We start from the raw sequence: 19,864 nt of genomic DNA, 5'->3' as shown, positions 1-19,864 counted from the left end.
TGAGTTTTAGCACGAAGAGCAGAATGCTCATTTGAGGATCTACAAATATCGAGATAGATCTCAGACAAAAAAAGGTTGTTTATTAGAAGATACGGAAAACAAGTACAAGCGAATGCTGGAGGAAATGTTCGAGTCAATGCGGTTATTCAGTCATGTGCGACATCGCACCCGACCGTTTCTTTTGTTATATTTTTTCTTCTTTTTTTGCGAGAACCCGCTGGTGTCACTTAGAGGTAAACATCTGCAGAACTATGTTCGATCTTTCCTACAGCCATCGCGCATTCTTCAGCACGAAGGCACGCCCCTGCCCCTATATATAGACGAATATAAATGTCCTCAATGCGTGCTACGTCGACGGACAAGCCCATCCGTACACAACATTGTTCTACTCATAGGCATTCCCGTCACCATACATTTCTACGCAACAATAAGGAATATCTTAAGGAAAAGAGAAAAATAGCACCAGCAGCGTTTTATAAGTTAAACCACCGCACAAATCACATAACGTGATTGGCGCCACGAATTCCCTTGCTTTTAATCACACGATGTCGAAGCACCCGATGAGAGCTCTGACTTATATCATATTGATCCATTTATTGAATTCAAATTTTCATTGTCATTAGATAGAACTATGGAAACGCTTATTCATCGATTAAGGCTAGGCACTGCCTACACAAAGCATTTCTTACACAGAATTGGCCGAGCGGAAACCCCCGAATGTGATTGCGAATTTGTAGATGAAGATATATATCACTTCCTTCTAGATTGCCCACATCACGACACACCAAGATGCCGACTTAAATCAGCGCTAAGTAAATTAGACCGCAGACCTTTCAGTTTAAGGAAACTTTTGGGCCCTTGGCCAACAACGGCCTTGCAGAAGAGCGCTTTAAAAGCACTAAAGACTTTCTTTGAAGACAGCGGCATCGCTGGACGTTATTAGTGCTTTCATTGTTCTGTTCATTTCAATGTGACTCTATATATCCATCTGTTTGGGAAATATGTTATGTTGACTGCTTTGTTGTGACTGTATGTGCTAATATATTCACACGATGTATATACCACCCGCTGACTAGACAATGTGTTATTAGGCAACAGTATCGTTTGTACTTTTGAGACTTTCGACTACATAAGTGTGGGGACATTTGCCATGTATATTGTATGTACCCGCTGACCCGCTGACTAGAAAATGTGTTATTAGGTGACAGTATCGTTTCTACTTTTGAGACTTTCGACTACATAGGTGTGGAGACATTTGCCATAGTCTTCCTGTGGAAACGTTGCTTTATAAGTCCTGGTGCTTGTGTGAAATGATTATTTGATATGTAACCGTGAACCCTGAATGATGTATGACGGAACCACCCAAGAGATAAGGAGTAGCCGGCGCCTTAATTTGCGCGCCAACATCTCCTTATATCATATCAATAAAAAAAAAAAAGAGCTCGCGCACTCGTACCCGCTGACGCGTATGGCGCGACACTAGACACGCGCTTGCGCGAAGCTCAGCACCGACTACTGGTTTTCTGCCGCTGCGTGCCACAGATTCATAAGAGAGGCGAGGAATGTGCGGAAAAAAAAAAGAAAGAAGAAAAGTCTTAGGGCAAACACGGAAAGGAAAAGCAAATAAAAACAAAAAAATTCATAAGCCTAGAAAGACTGACATGCGCTCGAGCCGAGGCACGCCCTGTCGGAAGAGGCAAGAAAAGCGAAAGCCGGCGAATTGGCGCCATGCGATGGAATTCCTTGCGTTTATTTCGCGTCCGCCTCGATACGTTCAAGGGCAACTGCTACATACGTTCGTGTACATACGTTGCTCAGTTTCGATTCACTTATGCCCAGGTTTCACGGTGGCCTGATAGCACGGAAGCTCAGCTACCGCTGTACTATATACGTGACTTATAGTTTTATATAGAAATTGCTGCGGCATATGTAGTATGGAAACCAAGACGAAAGAGTGCCTGTCGCGCCTGAGCCTTTTCACTTCAATCTGTGCACACTACGAAAGTACAACGGTGAACATAGGCCAGACCATTTTGTGCATGTGTTGATAGCTGATATAGCTATCAGGCGTTTCTTAACCCGCAAGTGTTCTGACAAAGAGCGACGATCAACGAGTCTTTGAGATTCTGTGAACAGCCGTAAGCACAGACCCGAGTCGGCAGTTCATGTTTATGCTGCTTGAATTACAGCCTCGCTATGTGCGTTATTTCGATGGTTTCAAGCAGGCGCATAGGGCACGCGCTGTCCCGCTGTAATTGCTTTGGACTAGACGTTCACGCGTGTTCGCAACACCGCTTTGCTCACAATGGCGGCACGAAGGAGGTTTTGTTTCTAAAGGCCTCCGCTGCGATGAAGTACCCCCATTGACTGAACAACGATTCCATAGTTAGCGATTAATTGCATAACGGCTGCAAGGTCACATTAGGACAAGTCGAGTGACGCCTATAGAATCGAGCTGATTGCAATCGCGTAATAGGGGTGCAGAATTAATGGCCCTGTCAAGCGTGTCGTGCGCAAAGGTTGTCTGAAGGATGGTCGACATAGCTCGTTGCATGTATGCATGTACGCACTGCAAAAGACAGAAAACGTTTAACGTGTTGCACTAGTTAGTAAGTCCACCGTGATTACCTGCAGACATTTGCGCCGCGAAACTACGCATGCGTTTAGCAAATAAAAGTGCTGATCGAGTGCTTTCAAGGAAAATCCTTTTTTTCAGGTGTTCACAAATGTCCACTGCAATTCAGCCTTGGTTAAGGTTGCATTCGAACGAATGCATCGAACCATTTCACTTAACACGTGCGACCTTAACGAAGCGGAATGCGTGGTTCTTTTGCGTAACCCTGCTAAATGCAAAGGACACGAAGATGTGTGACGAGCTCTTATGTGTCGCGAACAACGCTTGTGACACATAACATCTTTCATTAAAAAGCGGTGAAGACAAAGACGAAAGAACGCATACGACAGGGCTTCGTCTCCGTCTTTAGCGCTTTTTTTATGAAAACTGTCGAGATGAACCAACTCGCCCAAATCAAGGTATTGTTGACACATAACATTTAGGAGATTCCTCGTGCCCTTTGCATTTCGCTAGTGCTGGACAAAAATGTGCGTGCATCTCACAGCTGTGCACTGACCCACATATGTACTGCCGAATAATGGAGATAAAATCGTCGCCATGTTAGCAACAAGGACAGCGTGCTAACACATTGGTCATGAAGTCTGGCAATCTTGGCTGCCTCAGTAATCTCCCGAACCACCTGATCATTGTGTTTTTCCAGCATCTCACAGTGTCTGAATTCTGCGGCACAAATATCCCTGACGTGGATGCCTGAATTCCTGTTCGCCTGCCGAACATTAAGTTTATGTTCTTTTAGACTTTAGTTTGCGCGTCTTCCAGTTTCCCTTATATACTTTTTTCCCACATTTCAAAGTTATAGAATACACCACGGCTTCTGTGCAATCCACAAAGTGGCTATAGTAATCTACAGTTTCCAATAAACGTTGTTTAAAGTGAGCGCTCGTGGTGTCATCTTCTGGTCTCGTCTCCCCGTTTACCCTGTGCGCTGTTAACACCACGATTGAAAACCAACAAGCCCAAGCTGCTGCTCTAGCGAATACAGCTCCGTTCCTGGCTAAGCGAGCGAACTGTTGCAAGGCGACCTGGAAGAACAAGTAGCTGATATATTTTAAGAAAATCCATACGTGACTGCATGTACTCGGAGACGTCGTAAACGAATTTAGGTTAGGGCAATCTGGTATCACGCCAGAAAGCCCGGAATCACCGACGGTCGAGGCACGCCCGTCCGACCTTGTCTGGCACGCCGTGATCGCAATCATCTTTCCGTCGGGGCGACCTTCCTAGTAACCTACGCATGGAGGCAGGGGCGAAATCTTTCTCTCTCTCGAGCTTTCAGGCTTTTTTCTAGACGAGCGCCGAGAACTCTCTGCTTGTCGCTGATCGAAACGACGCGGAAAAAATAACCACGAGCGATCTGACGAATAACGGTAAAAGCGACAGCGAACCAACCTGTTTTCGACAAGTGATTCCTTGTGGAATCAAATTTCCCGGGCCACCTTTCCAGGCCATGTACGTTTGCAAACGTCTGCGACGGCTGTAAGGGCAAAAAAATTTGAGTTTCCTCTAAGATGGATGTGACTGCAGGAGCTGTCTCATGGCGCATTCTATTGTGGGTGGAATCGAGAAGATAAGAATGAAGTATAGGTGGCAAGAGAGAACAAACACAAAAAATAAAAATAAAAAATAAATGGTGACAAACGAGTTTTCCTATGTTCGGAACAAGAGTGGAATGAATGCAAGGCAATCGTGTACACACAGAATATTGTTGGACGAAGCCGATTGATATAACTATAGCGAATACAAAAGCTCAAAGCAATGGTAGAAAAGGTAGTAACATCAGAGCCAACTACACTAATAATAATAATAATAATAATAATAATAATAATAATAATAATAATAATAATAATAATAATAACATTCTAAAATTTTCGTTTCAGTAGCCAATGCTCTTTCTCACTCTTTCACACTTCTTCCACATTTGATTTTTTTTTCGTATCTCCTTTCTTCAATTTTAACCGCTTTATCTTCATTCGTTTTCCTTTCTTTTCAATTTTTTTCCCTGACGCTCCGCTGTAAAACTCCAACAAAGCAACCACTCAGTCATATATGTGGTTATCTAATAGCGCGTAATCTGTTCAGCACACGCCAAGTTGTCAGCACGGCGAGCACGGCGAGCACGGCGAGCATAGGCTTGCAGTTCTTTCTTGTTTTGGCGCTGTTTCGCATGGTATGATGTCTCACAATCTCGTTCAAGTTTCCGTTCTGGCAGAGCGAATAATTTTTTCACCCAGACTTCGAAACTCTGGCTACGCCACCTAACACTTGTTTGTTGGGTGAAGCACACTTTCAGTGTTTCCGTTGTTTGCGTTGTTTGGGATGTTTTCTTTTATGCTTTACTTCACGCTTACATTCGGCAAAATGAAATATGAGACTTGTTGCTTAAGAGTTGTAAGGAAGCGTAAAGCTGTGACTTCGGCCAACTAGGACAAATAATATTTCAGAACATCAACATCATAATCTACCAAATATACTTTCTTAATTTGGGGTCGCTGAGGGCAATGCCACCGTTCACAAAAATAAAATATCAAGCCTACAAACTCTCGCTGGTCAGTAAACTGAGTCACTCTCCCGCGAGACCCTGTCATCCCGTGAAGCCAGTGTAAATTACGATAATAATTAATGCCCTTCTTTTGGCGTCATGAAAAACGCATCTTTGCTGCGGCGAATGTTTAGAAGCTTGTATATAACTAATTGGTACCCAACGTACTTTACACGAAGCTGAGGTTTATTTATTTATTTATTTGATTTAACGTCCCGACGGAACATAGGCACCACAACAACAGCGGTATTCGTCAGCTCTGGCCTAATATTTGACCAGCTGGAAATCTTAACGTAGGCGCAATCATCGTTAGACGAGCACTTTTGTGCTTCACACACACAGTAGAAGCGGCCTAGCGCCAACGACACAGCCAACTTGGGTGTACGCATAGTTGTCAGACATTGCAAAATGAAAGAGGACTGCTCGCAATCTTTGGTGAGCACTCGCTATATGGCCCATGTTTATTACTAGTTAGTCATTCGCTCATGCGTCATTCCGTCATGCATTAGTCATACGTCGTCTTCGCAAACTGAGAGGCGACATCTGCACGACCTGTAAACCAAAAGAACGCAATAAGCGCGCGCCGTGGGGCTGCTGGCGACATCTCGCGTCAGAGACGGGAAACCCCGAGAAGTGCGTCGGCAGCGCCGTTCTTCGGCGCCGGCGTTCATTCGTCCTTTTGTAATCGTCCTTGACATTTACCGGTTTGGTTGCTGCGCCGCGGGAGCAGACCCGTTGAAACACTGGTGGTTTATGGGCCTTGCGAAACCGGTGCGATGCCTCCCCCCACCCTCCCACTCCCTATTAGCCAACGACGTCCATTAATGAACGCGATCGATCCAGGCAGTTATGTCACACTTGCGGTGCACACAGGACGGTAGTCTGGGAACGTGCACAAAGAAAATACGTTGCGTAGATGCATTCACTTCCCATCGACATATACCTGGACACATAAACGCACTCCTATAGTTATAAAGGTATGAGCAACTTCGGTTGTTTTCTACTTGCGGATAACAAATTTTACGCGTTTAATAGAAAGAGAAAAAGAAAGTAGAGAAAGGGTAAAGAAAAAAAGAAAACTCGCAGTTACGATAATGGTGAGGAACTGCCGGTATCACCATGGTTCATCGTGGGATGACACCCTTCATGCATTCTTTTAATGAATTATGCACCTATTCTGACGATGTATTAACACCTGATTGGTGCTTCTATATAAGGCATTCCATATAAACATATAAGGCACTCTGCTGTTTACTTCTGCAAAACTCACAGGTTCTAACCAGGCCGTGCTGGGCCTCATAAATAATGGCTATAAATGCCGACACAGATATCCCGCGTAATGCGCAGTGCGGCACGTACAGAATCTTGCTGGCTCATTGACCTGCTGCTAGTTTGGTGCTGTGTCTTGAGCATTTTGTGGGCAGCGTACTGCCATGGAGATGTTGCATTCTAAATGTTAGTATTATTATCTGATGCTGTGTTGATCATGACACAGCACGCTGACCGGGCATATTGAGAACAGCCATTTTTCATCTTTTGATTTTGTTTATTAATAATAAGCATCAGAGTGCACTGAATATGGCTTGCTGATGCTACATGATGGTGCGTATACATTGAAGGAATGAGCATATGCATGTAATATTGAATCTGGATCTCTGCATATGCAGATATCCAGTCAATGTGCTGTCAGCGGCATAAAAAGTGCGCTATTTCAGGCGCAGCATGTAAACAGGATGTTAGCTGAAATTTCAATGTTCAAAAGATCTTCATAGGGTGCTGATGGTTGACTGGCATTTCGCAAGTGCAACTCGTGACGTCCACTCACGTTACGTGGTCTCTGACAGCTGGAACAGGTAAAATACACAAATCGTGATGGTGTGGCTGTCAATCCTTTAAGAGCTATTTAATTTTAGAGAGAATACAACAATAAGCTTGCGGGAGGCAAAGAGTAAAGACCTTCACACAAAACCTTTAGCAAAGACAAAACCTTTAGACCACTGACGTGTGCTATACAGCAGGGAGAATGGACAGTACGGTGAAGGACAAAGAAAAATAACGTTCGCAGATATCATAGCAAAAATATATCACATTACCAATCCTGTAGAGATTCGATAAGTTTAATATAAGCTGAAACAAAACTGTTTTGAAACTGTGGACAACATATACGTTAGGTCACACGCAACCCCAGTGTAGTCCCTGCCCGATCTATAAGCGCCTCGGTGTCAAGCTCTGACCTGTACTTTACTTTATCGACGGCACACTCTTTCGCTGCTCCTCCTGCCCTCCATTCAGTTCTTAGAAGAGTCCCCTCGCTGAATCTGACACGATATATATCGCACTCAATCTGGCGATTAACCCATTAGCGCGCAGCGTGCTCTTAGAAGTACGGTACCATTTTCATTTGTAAATAACTAAAGACGACATACACAGTGTTCCTTGATACGCCATCTTGCTAAGAAGAGTCCCGCGAAAACGATCGCATTGTAGTTTTTTGTCAGCTGCATAATGTATTGGTTCTGTTCATCGCCAAACTTGGAAAAGAGCTGAACATAGCAGGTGCTGCTCTACATGCAGCTTGTTTATTTTTTGTCAAGCATGGGATACGCTTCTCGAAGCTGAAATTTTTGGGGGAAGTTTTAAAAGAAGGTTGTAAACGATGAATGCATGACATTTCATGTATAATACATATTTATACCGTCGCAAGAAAATGAATGCAGGTGTACTTTGTAAAGTACGCTGGGCATATGTGTATGCTAGAGGGGCGCGCTTGATCTCGAAGCACACACGATGGTTCTTTTGGCTGTATTTTGTCAAAAGATTTTTTTTGCCGGCTACAATAACTTCAGAGACTGTTGCACGAAAGAAGTGTATTTAGAATTACATCAACATTGCTATTGTTCCTCCTGGTTCCTTTCTTGCTGCTGACAAAGATGATGCTCCTCTTGTCTTCACAGTCAATAATATAGCGAGCAGTGATAGAGCAAATTAAGATAAACATAAACCATTTAGATATCACATGAAGAATATTCAAAAAGAAAGATGATTCATGCATCATTTATTTCAAAATGGAAAATCAGTGGGAGGGAACAAAAAACAACAAAGACTGTGTATATTCCTGTTGCAATTGAGATGAGTTATGCAATAAAAGTAAGATTGGTGAGCCAGACGTAGATACCACCTTTTGAAATGACAGAAAATGCTAACAAAAATGACACCTAGCAATCATACAACAGGACTGTAATGGAAGAACCGACTGTCCTTGGAGGAGGTTTCACCACTCTCTTGAATGTTACTTGATGTTACTTGATGAAGTTACTTGATGAAGCTTGTTACTTGATGTTACTTGTTACTTGTTACTTGATGAAGCCATGCCACACACTTCATAAGTAAAAACACCTCCACAAACAATATTTCGCACTAAAATGCTAATTTTGGTCCCAGAAGGTCAAGCGGGCTTGCGCAAAATTTCGTTTCAGCCATCGCTGCAAGCCTTTTTGTTTTTGGAAGCTGCAAGACATAGCATATACATTTCGGGACCTACACCAGCTTTTCCTCCCATAAAGGCCCAGCGCACTTAATAAACTACGCTATCGCAGCGTTTGAAAGAATAAAACGCCACTCACAAAACTTTCACAATGTATTTACAGTGTGAAAAGATCGTCTGACACGAAAAATCAACAAAATGGAGCTAGTAGATTTTTCTCGGGCCTTGCTTAATGGGTTAAGGAGCTGTGAGCAGCGATGCCCAATGATGATAATCCCACTGATCGCATCTTATGTAGACCATCAATACCGTGCCAGACGTCTCCTCTAAGCGCTGTTCTTTACTCGCCCGTGCGCAGATTGTGGCATCGTGGCTGCTGGCTGCTTCGGCGACGCTCTGCGCCGCGCAGCAGCAGTACCTCCAGGGTCCACCGCCCCTCAACGGCGGCTACAAGGGATTCCAGCCGTACGGCTCGGGACTCGCCGGAGGTGGCGCACCAGCACAGGGTGGAGCCGGATCCGGCGCCATTCCCCGGGGCTACCAGCTGCCCCAGGGCTACGTGCCGCAGCAGGTGATCCCGCCCACGCAACCGAGGCAGCCTTTCGTCTCGCAGGGATTCCAGCCGCAGGGGCCGCCACCTTCCGCGTCGGCTGGTGTTGTGAGTACACATTGTACTACACGATTGACGATTGAAGTTATCTGTGCCACAAAAAAAAAAACAAAGCATGCAATCATTGTATGCAGCATTATGCTAGAACAAACCGGAAAAAGTCGCTAGGTTTGTCTCTTTTTATTGAACTGATGAAAAGACGATGTTGGCGAGTGAATGCGGCTCTTTCCGATAAGGTCTAGATTGTATCATGGACAGGAAGTGTTGCGCACGCGAAGTACTGTAAACATGCGCATATTGGTCGCGTAGTGAAGCAAGTTTGTCCCCATTTTTAAGATAGGTAACGTGTTCACATACAACCACTACTGATCGTTGGTGGGGAGACCGTTCAGGTTGAAACAGTTCAACTGTGATATATCACAGTTGAACTGTTTCAACTGCGATATCATCACGCTTAGAAAACCTGCAGTCAAATGTGAACCGTTTACGATTGCAGAAAGTGACGATGACGTAGTAATAGTTATGTGCTTTTTGCGTTCCAAATAATTTTTGCATGTATGTTCATTTGCATACAGTAACTCCCTCGAAAGTATCCTGACTACCTTGATTCTATGCCAGCCTTTTCTTCACTGAGCCATTTTCCGTCAAATATGATAAAAACATAATTAAACGAAAATATGATGCTGCAATCGTTCAATTACTTTGGGGATTCGTGGGTATCATTATGTAAATGTTTCCTTGGATTTGGCATGGGTTTCTTGCAGAACATTTGGTGTGGCTTCTTTTATTTTTCTGCTTTTGCGGATTAGATAAGGCTGCGTGCTTGCATCGCAGTATTTCAACACGTTTTTACAAGCAGTGCAGCGTTTTAGGCTCACGAACTGCTCGTCCTATTACGCAACATACAGCGCACAAGCAAATCAAGGCACTTTCACGTACGTGAGTCATGAGACACCCATGAAGTTTCAGGATTAACACAATCTCCTTGCCAAATTATTTCTAATATTCTGAACAATTATTTAGTACCAATTTGTGAAAATAAAGTCGTGTGCAGTAGACATTGCAGGCTGAACGAGAGTAATTGTAGTCATAGAACCAACTTGAGATGGCAAATGAGGTTTGAGGAGGCTAACAAGAGGACGCACAGTGTCGTTAATAGCTGAAACCTTGCAATTCCGACGAAATAATATACTGCGAATTATGCCCAATCTGGCTTAACTGTCACATTGCATCGTGGCGCGTGCAAGCATCAGCGGCATGCAGGTTCCTTTCGTCATTCTCGCTATCCTCTTCGAGGTGGGGGAAAACAGGGTCACAAGGATTAATGCGGGGGCACAGCGCCAGCATGCCCATACCTGAAAAACTTAAATCTGAAAACATGTAATCACCTTTGACAGATAGAAGCGCAGTGGCCGGTACAGGTTAAAGTCACAAATTCACACAGCTTGGAACGATGTCGCTTCAAACACTCGTGTTTGTTTACGTATATCAAGAACGTGCGAAGATTCTTTCTATAGGTTTTATCACGTGAGGCTAACACATGTCTTTCGCACCGACATGTCAGTCGTACGCACGATCGCTTGCACGTAGAAAAAATGGTTATTTTCATTCCATTAAAACTGACATAGCACGCCCATTCCGTAATTGGCCCGCTGCATCCAGATGGTCGTATTAGAGGTACTTTGTAAACTTCAAACATAACCAAATGTCCATGAAATTCGAGACGAATTAACTATTGTAGAAATATGCGCAGGTGACGTTGCCTTAGCTTACTATAATAATGTGATAATGTGGCAAATTGAATTGCCTACTGTACATAAAGCTTACCTCAAGAACTAATCAGTTGTTTCGTCTTGCCCTTCGCAGAGCTACGTTCCGAGAGCAGCACCTCAGCCGCAGTATCAGCCGCAGTACCGGCCGCCAGCGCAGCCGCCCCAATACCGGCCACCACAACAGCTGCAGCAATACCAGCCGCCACCACAGCAGCAGCAATACCGGCCGCCACCACAGCAGCAGCAGTACCAGCCACCCCCACAGCAGCAGCCACAGCCGCCACCACAGGTGCAGGCTCTGCAGAAGTCCCAGTCTCAATCCGCATCACAGTCGTCCGGCAGCTCCGCTAAAGCCGAGGAAGCGAAGCTGGCTGTGTTCAATGCCGCTCCCCTACACTACGTCAGCATCGGTGCCAAGCTTGAGGGCGACTACAAGTTCGGCTACGACACTGGAAAGGGTTCCGACAAGACCGGCAGCTTCCGCGAGGAGACCAGGCTTCCCGACGGTACGGTGAAGGGCTCCTACGGCTTCATCGACGCTTCCGGTCGCCAGAGGATCATCAAGTACACAGCTGGCAAGGAGGGCTTCAAGGCCGAAGGCGACATCTACCAGGAAGGGGCGCCAAAGGACACCATCCCGCAGCACCTCCAGCAACAGACCGTGGCGGCCTCTTCGTCTGCACCGGCTCCGTCGGCCCCAGCTCCTGCTCCAGCTCCCGCTCCTGCTCCGGCCCCAGCGCCATCTAGTGCCAGTCCAGCTGCCAAGTACAAGCCTCCAAGCTACTCCGATGCCCCTCAGAGCCCACCTGCCCAGTACAGGCCTCCGGCCTACCCTCAGTTCCAGCCGACTGCTCCTCCTTTCCAGCCTTCGCCCGGCCCTTCTCACGTGCCCGTGCTGCGTCTCACACCAAACTTGCCCATCGAGAACCTCGCCTTCCCAGACTTCTTTAAGCAGCACCTAACCGAGCAAAGGTCCGCAGCTGCTACGAGCCAGCCCGCGTCGACTGCATCTTCATTCCAAGGAGGAGCCCCCCAGTCCGCGCCACGGCAGCCCCCTACCTTCGGCTACGTACCATATGCGCCTCCCACTGTCCAGACAAGGGCAAGCCCCTACGCGCCGCAGTTTAACGCTAAATCTCCAGCGCCCCAGCAGCCTTCCAGGCCTTTCGCGGGTCTTCAGCTTCCGGCGGCCACCTCTCAGCGACCCAGCTACCCAACGTTCGCACAACAGCAGGGCTACCCTCTGCCTCTTATTAGACCCGGTACTTACCCACCTGCTGGTGCAGCTAGGCCCGGCGGCGCGCCGTTTGCCACCGCTCCGACTTCAGCGGCTCCAGCGAAGCAGTACGTTCCTGCCCAGTACCTGCAACAGCAACAGGCACAACCCAAGGTCAGCATAGCCAACATTTTCGCCCAGGAAGCCCAGAAAGCCGCCAACAAGCCGAACTTCGCCGACTTCCTCAAACAATTCATTCCACGGCAGCCACCGCAGCAACAGTTTGCTCCACCTGGGGGTGCTCCTGGCACTGGAACCACGCGACCGGGCTTCTCTCAATACGGACCTCCCGCCACCACAGCTCCAGCCTTCCAGAGGCCACCCGTCTACCTACCACAGCAGGCAGCACAACTGAAGGCTCCGCCCAGCTATGGTCCTCCGCAAGGCGCCGGTGGTCAAGTACCGCTCTACAACTCCTTTAGGCCTCCCGCGCAGCAGGCTCCTGCTTTCATTCCGAGAACTGGGCAGGCGGCACCTCAGCTACCCACGTACCCACTGCAGGGAGCCGGAGGATACCCCCAGCAGGCACCGACGGGGTACGCAGCGGCTCCTCAGGGAGCACAGACGGGATTGGGCGGCACCGCTGCGCAGTCGCTGAAGAAGGACGACGATGACGAGAACGACGACGGCACGTACAAACCGGAACTGTACGACCACGGTCTCTACGATCCCAAGAAGTACGAAGAACCGTACCTGAAGAAGAAGACTTCTTCCTCGTCAGCCTCTCCAGCCACCGGTGCCGCGGTCCAGCCACAGCAGTTCTACCAGCCCAGCGGTCAGGGGGCACCGGCGCAAGGGCAAGTTGAGGAAAAGGCGCTGCCTTTGTTTGACACAACACTCCTGTCGTACAACATCGGCACAGGCTAAGTGGTCGCCGACAGCTCCTATGACGGGCGTCCCGAAGGGCTCCCGCACCCATACCGTGCTATAGCTCTCATCATCCTCGGCATTCAACTCCATCGCCGTTTGCACTACAGTGACTCCGTCCTGTGCTCACGTTTATGTCGAGTTCTTCAGCGTGCGTGAAGCGAAGCGCGATTCTTGCGCGTGTCACAGACAGCACCTGCCGTTTTATATGGCTCGCCAACGTCGCGGCCCCTGGCCAGTCACAGCTCGTACATCACACAGCAGGGACGTTCCTGTCAACTTTAGGCTCGAAAAGTTTCTATCGACTGCAACGCTTCCCAGTTTTGTTTGCCAAAGTTGGGCTTCTGTGCAGATGCATACCACCAGAGAGCACACGGCATTGACGTCAGAATCGCTTAAACCCATGAAACTATCGAAAAATGTTGACCTTGGAAGTGTAATGAAAGTGAACAAAGCTAATTAGCCAATGAGTGAGTTAATTTAATTTTTATTGCGCCACAGAATGGCGCTATACTAACTATGCGAGGTTTCCGCGCATCTCAATGTGGGCTCCGCGCTTTCTGACACCAAAAATGCACCTTTATTACTCCTTGAACGGATTCCTGGCATATGGGCATTCTTTGAAAAAAAGAAAGAAAAACGAAAGCATTGCCTTTTTTCAAGCAGAGTTTTGCATTCACAAGCTTTAAACAAGTCATAAACCATGCAGGCATTAAAGTATTTGGTTGAAAAAGACTGAAAATTGTTGGGTCTACGATTCCAAAGCTAGCGCTTCTGACGTCATGAAGAAGGCAGTTGACACGTTTTTCTAGGCATTACAGGAATGCACTTCCCTTCCTTACCTCAATGTTTCCCGTCTTAGCGCTATCGGAGAGGTCCCTGGATAGTACTGAAGAGAGTAGGTTTACAAAGTAATATATTTATTTAAATCTACGATACGCAGAGGATAATTTACCGACTTAAAAGTTTCGAGACCTAATTCGCATGATTGATTCGAAGCGAAGCTTGCGTTTTCTGCTGGGAAAGATATTAATCGCGTACCGTAGTCATCGGTTTGTTTTTACAGCTCTCGAAGAAAATTATCGACAAGTAGCAGTTTCATCTTCTTCAGGCGAATAGATAGTTGCACCGTATAGTCTTGTATATAGCATTGTTACTGTGCGTCAATTAACTATACACATCTCTTGTTGATCATATTACGTGTATTCATACTCCCGCGCGCACTAACCCTTTTCTTACCATGACAAGCTCATCATGTTGCATGTCATTGACAGGCTCTATATCAGAGTCTGTGCGCTCAGCTAAACTGCCAAACAGTCCGAGTTTTCGAGCTTACCTGAGCGCAGAGGCCTTCTGACGCTAACATCTCTTTTTTTTCTAGTTTTTATAGCTGAGAATAAGTATTTTACCATCTGAATACTTCCTTGTCCTAACTCTTATCCCAAACCTTCCTTTAACATCCCTACTTTGTCCCTACCTTTCTACTCACCATTGGCATGAAAGCTGGTGTTCGGCGAGCTAAGCAAGTTACTGCGTTACTTTTTGCGTCAAAACACCTCAAATAAATCACACGCCAAATGACACGCTGTTCCAAAAAATTGTAAGATGATAAGACATTTTTTACGATGACTTTGGAATGTTCTCAAACAGTGCACAATGAAGTATTCACATATTTTCTTCTGTGTTTTATGCACATTCTTTACGTGGAATAAAGTCAGAGAGTGAAAGAGGACAAGCTTGGGTCTGTCTTACATGTGGTCTTATTTTCTTTTCAGTTACCGACAATTTTAGGAGAGCAGAACACACAGGACCAGGACACCCTCCATTTTCACTGACACAACAGCATCGAGAAAGCGAGAGCAGAGTAGTCCTGGACACAAACGGCTTCCCAGTAAGCGCACAAGATCGAAATCTCAAGACACGGAGGCGCAAAGGTGACAAAGAAACACATTCCACAGAAAACGCTTCTCTCAGATCGCCCTGCGGAACCACAGTCACCATGGATCAACGTCGTAACCCGGACTCCACGTCATGTCGCCGACATTACGCGCCCCATGTACATGTCGATGTCGAAGGCCGTCTGATGTAACGTTTTGGCTGAATCCAAATAACGTCGATTAGTTGAACCGCAACCATTAGCCTATATGTCAGGGCTTTGCCTTGCTGTGAATATTGTGACTAAGTGGCTCGTTCATAAGGGAAAGCAATTCGAGATGATGTAATTATTAACCACAACGACGACCACAATGAACGCTAACTAGCGCTCAGAGCCTTTTTGCTTCTAGAAACTGTATGCTGATGCTGGGGTTCTTGTGGAATGAAGTGAAGCTGATATGAGTGTACTGTTGAAGCAATGGAAGTTTTCTCTATTGCAGTCGCGGCCCCGACATGCGTTAATCATGGATGCAAAGCAGCCCATCAGATGACCTTTGATATCTACACGAGCGTTAATTGCTTAATTTACTTCTCACGATGGTTCACATGCACCCCGTGGCCAACAAAAAGCTGCGAAACGCCATCCTCGAAAACTTCCAGGAACAATACATGTGCGCAGAACGATGTAGATAGGATGTTTACTTCCAAGAATTCTAGACATGTTGTGCATGAATCGCCTCCCAATTTATTGTTAGACGTAACAAAACATTATGCGTTGGTAAGAGCAAGTAATGATTTCATGAGTGTGCCTGTGATGACTATAGCTTTGCTTTTAGCCAGTCTGCCTCTCATAATGCTGGTGTTTGAAATGTCTCCATAACAATTAAGGCTATAAATAGCTGCAAATCACGCACCTTACGTCACTGTTACGCTGCTAACGACAGGGCTTCTAACCTGCTGCAATATGGCGGCACATGTCAGAACCGTCCCTGCACGTGCTCACGACCACGGCCTTTGCAGTCATGCGCAACCTTATCGTATCCTGAATTGTTATCCATCGCAGAAGCGCAGAGAAAGAGAGAGTGCAATCATTTGATTATTTTCCACGCTTCTCGGCTTGAATCTTCGATCAAGAAGGCGCTAGGCAGCCAGCGGCGGTGTATATGGTAATATTGTGGCGACCTCGCAAAGGGCTTTAAATGAACGAATGTGGAATTCGCTAGAGAGAGAGAGAGAATAAACATTTTTATTAGGTAAATGCAGCTAGGGAGAGGCGTCCTCATTCCAGGATGCCTTGAGCTCGGGCCGCGTCCTGGGCCCTCGCAATCAGCCGTTGCTGATCCTCGAGGTCGGAGCTGGCCAAGGCTCTCTCCCAAAGCTCGTTAGTGGGGTAAGGGTTCGGATGATTTAATGGTGCCGCTCTGCAACCCCCTACTATGTGCCTGAGGGACCCGGGCTCTGCGCAGAAGCGGCATTGCGGAGAGAATTTTGTAGGGTCTATGAGGTGATTTCTGGTTGGGTGGGGGAATGTATTGACCTGTAGAGCTCGGAGGAATCGCTCCTGCTCTCTAGGTAGTGACTTGTGTGGGGGTGCATATGTTCTGCGGGTTAGCTTGTAGTGTTGTGTGATGTCTTGGTAAGAGACTAGAGGGTGCATGCGCTCGGGTTCAGATTCCTCGGCGTCGGCTCGGTGGGTCAGATCTCGAGCCACGTGGTTGGCGACCTCGTTGCCAGGAATGCCTTGATGAGCTGGCGCCCAGATGATCATGACTGATCTCGTTGGCGGCTTTTGCTTGATGATCCGGAGTGTAGTGGCATGAATTCTAGTAAAGGGCACAGCCACAACAAGAGCGTTGCAAAAAGTAACAAAGAAGAAGACAAAAACACGACGCAAATTATTCAAGAACGCTGCGATTAAGTGCTACGTGCTACCTACGTCAAGAAGCGAGCAGGTATCATGTCATTTTCCGTTCCTTCAGGCTACGTAGGTGCCTTTGTTTGTTAAATTGCACCTGTAATTTATGCCGGCATGGCACGTCTGCCCTCCGGGCTATATACGAGGCGAATACAATCAACCATTAATCGCCGGGGACGCATGACTTTGCATTTCATGCGCCGCGCTCGCCTGCCCAGCTTGTTTATGAAGCGTAAGCAAGTTGCGTCCACCACACTCGTCTGTGTGGCCGCTGTATGTAGAGAGTTATGTATGAGGCATGCGGGGGAGACGCCCTGTAACGCTTTCTCGGTTCGGCGGCCGCCTACCCCCCGGGCGTCTTAATTGGCAGCCACCGTCATCACGCTTCGTAATAGATGCCCAATTTCACGCGGCCTTAAATCAAAGAAGAAAAAGAAAAACAGGGCCAACAATATCATCGCCGGATTTTAGAGCGGGAGTCCATTTAAATGCAGAGGCGTTACTATACGTGCCAGGGTGCCTCTCGCAACGAGCGACTTTTCCGATCGTACGAACGGCGGCGCTCCGATCGTTTCGGCTGAACGTGGGAACACCCTTGAGCCAGGTATAATGCGCCGGCCGGCGCGACCGCTCTAGAAACGAACGCAAGAAACTAAAGCGAGCTCGGGACCGGGAAAATAAATGAATGAAAAAGAAAAGAAAGAAAAGCCGTTCGGCATTCACGAGCATGGCGTGTCGGCCACGCCTTTGTCCAGGCCTGGCCGCGCTACAATGGAAGGCACCGGTTCCGGAGTCGTTGAAGGGCCGCATAACTGCGGCGCTTCGAGAGCCATTCGGTTGGTGTCAGGCGCTTGCGGACACCCTCTGTGAGGCCGTAAATGAAGAAAAAAGAACCACAAACAAAAAGTAGAGAATAGCGGCTGGTCGGCGGGCTATAATTTTTTGGTATGCTTTCCTTTGCTCTGTCTTTATTTTTGCCTTTATTTTCCGTTCGGCGGTTACCTTGTCATAGAAGAGAAGTGACCTGCTACGAAGGGAGCAGCCGAAGCACAAAGACAGAAAAAGAAATTGGCTACAGCGAGAATTGTTCGGATCTTCCAGTCACCCCTGCTGTGTGAAGGGGGGGATGAAGTCGTCCTCGCAGGCTCAACGGTTCCTGCTTCAGCACCGAACAATTTTTCTGCTGTTCCGTGTGTCTCTGCATGTATGTACAATATGAGTCTATCAATAACGCTGTTATTTAAATCTCGTTAGGTTTTACTTGCTTGTTGAGCGTCGAGAATTATAGTATTATTTATGTTGTGTCTGTTCTGCTTGTTGATAACAGTTTCTTTCGAGAATTGCATTTTTTTTCTGCAGTGTACACGACGCTTATGACCACTTTAACGAGTCGTGTAGCTGGCCCAGTTAGGTTAAGAGCGTAAAGCAAACCACTGGTGTAGCTTAGTGCCCACTGACGGCCAGATCCTTCTCCAGGCCCTCTGTTTCGTGTCAACGCGCCATTAATACAATCCCACGGGATTATTCGTTCGAAGCTAAGATGCAAGGCTGTGAGGGCAAACGTATGCTTCTGAAGTACCTAGCATGACAACCATAGAAAGAAGTCGATGAGGATAGCAAGAGGGGTGTGTTGGTACGGCATATCTTATTTTGTTATAGCGCAAGCTTGACAGCGCTGTGTGTGTCAGGTGTGCCTTCTGTTGTCCGTGTCAAGCTTGCGCTATAAAAAAGTAAGATAGAAAGAAGTGCCTCCCAATTTTAACAGAAGCAACAATTCGCAGAGTTCAATATCAACGTCAGCTCCGTTTCACTGAACGCGTAAAGCGAACCTAAAAATGATTTCAGCAACATTTTCTTTTTGTCAGCTTTTGCGCATCAACGTACAAGAGGTGGCCATGTCTCACTTGCCCACGTAGGCTGCATAATTTGACTCAGCACTTCGAACGACACTTTGCTAGTAAAACATTGGTCAGAAGTACTATTTACAACTCGTGTTCAAAGCAATGTTTACATGGAATTGTCTCTTGCTTTAGGGTTGCTTCAAGCGGAATGCATTTGAATTTAAGAAAGTCGGCATGAATTTAATCCAGCTTCCTTTTGTCTTTTCTTCAGACTGCAATTAATTTTGCGCTACTGCCTGCCAGTGCTAAATAAGTGAAAAAGTATCTGTTTTGTCACCATCTACAGCTTTGTCGGCAAACCGAATCAAAGCACAGCCATAAGCAATTTCCTGAGTTGTTTACCTTCTATCGTTGTGGTGTGTAGTTGTCTTCCTTTCTTTCGGCCTCGACGCTGAGCATGTGCGTTATTCATATTCACTCATTGTGGGGGGCGGAGTGTATTTATTTCATGTAAATAAAGTCTTTCCTTTCCACACTTTCGTCTGACCGCGTCTGAAGTTTTCCAAAGCGGGCGAAGGACAAGGTGACACGCATGCTCGTCTCTGCAAAAACTGGCGACCATACTCGGTCACTGCACCTAGTTTCGCAAGACAAGGATTATTTTCCTTTAACGTTGCTCATTGGTGAATTGCAGTATAAACAGCAAGAATGAAAATAATAAAACTCTTGGCCACTGTGGTCGTGAGTGTGTCATAAAGAAGGCTTGAATGCAAGAAATAAGTCCTTTAAGTTGACAAGTACGCCTGCCGCTTTGTGCGTAATCAGTGTTTGTACTTTGACGTTTGTGTCCTTCTCGCGCCATAACTCACGTTTTGATAGAAGTGGGGCCCAAATATTCATTCGATCACTAGATTGCTCTCACTTCGTCCAATAAAAAGCTGAAGGAAGTCACAAAATAAGCCACACTCGCGGCTGCGCGGGCTTGGGCCAGAATGATGGGCTTGCCGACTACTCAGAAACTTTGGCAGGAAACATACACAAAGAAAGGAG

The 19,864-nt window shown here is 46.7% G+C and overlaps 1 protein-coding gene across 2 annotated transcripts in view; it reads left to right on the top strand.

Moving 5' to 3' along the window:
- LOC135895853 (uncharacterized) overlaps positions 1 to 19,349 on the top strand; it is a 78,419-nt gene extending 59,070 nt beyond the window's left edge. The window contains exons 2-4 of one of the 2 annotated variants that reach the window (XM_065424050.1): positions 9,017 to 9,316; positions 11,135 to 13,113; positions 14,959 to 19,349. In XM_065424050.1, the coding sequence (XP_065280122.1) occupies positions 9,017 to 9,316; positions 11,135 to 13,113; positions 14,959 to 14,974 (2,295 nt within the window). In that variant the 3' untranslated portion in view covers positions 14,975 to 19,349. Of the gene's footprint in view, positions 1 to 9,016; positions 9,317 to 11,134; positions 14,919 to 14,958 lie in introns of those variants that run through there. The other variant, XM_065424049.1, reaches the window with a different exon arrangement.
- The last annotated feature ends 515 nt before the right edge of the window (positions 19,350 to 19,864 follow it).

Source organism: Dermacentor albipictus, chromosome 2, assembly GCF_038994185.2.
Source record: "Dermacentor albipictus isolate Rhodes 1998 colony chromosome 2, USDA_Dalb.pri_finalv2, whole genome shotgun sequence".
In the NCBI taxonomy this organism is placed as follows: Eukaryota; Metazoa; Arthropoda; class Arachnida; order Ixodida; family Ixodidae; genus Dermacentor; species Dermacentor albipictus.
The sequence above is the reverse complement of the archived record's forward strand: the minus strand, read 5'-3'. Positions and strand labels throughout refer to the sequence as shown.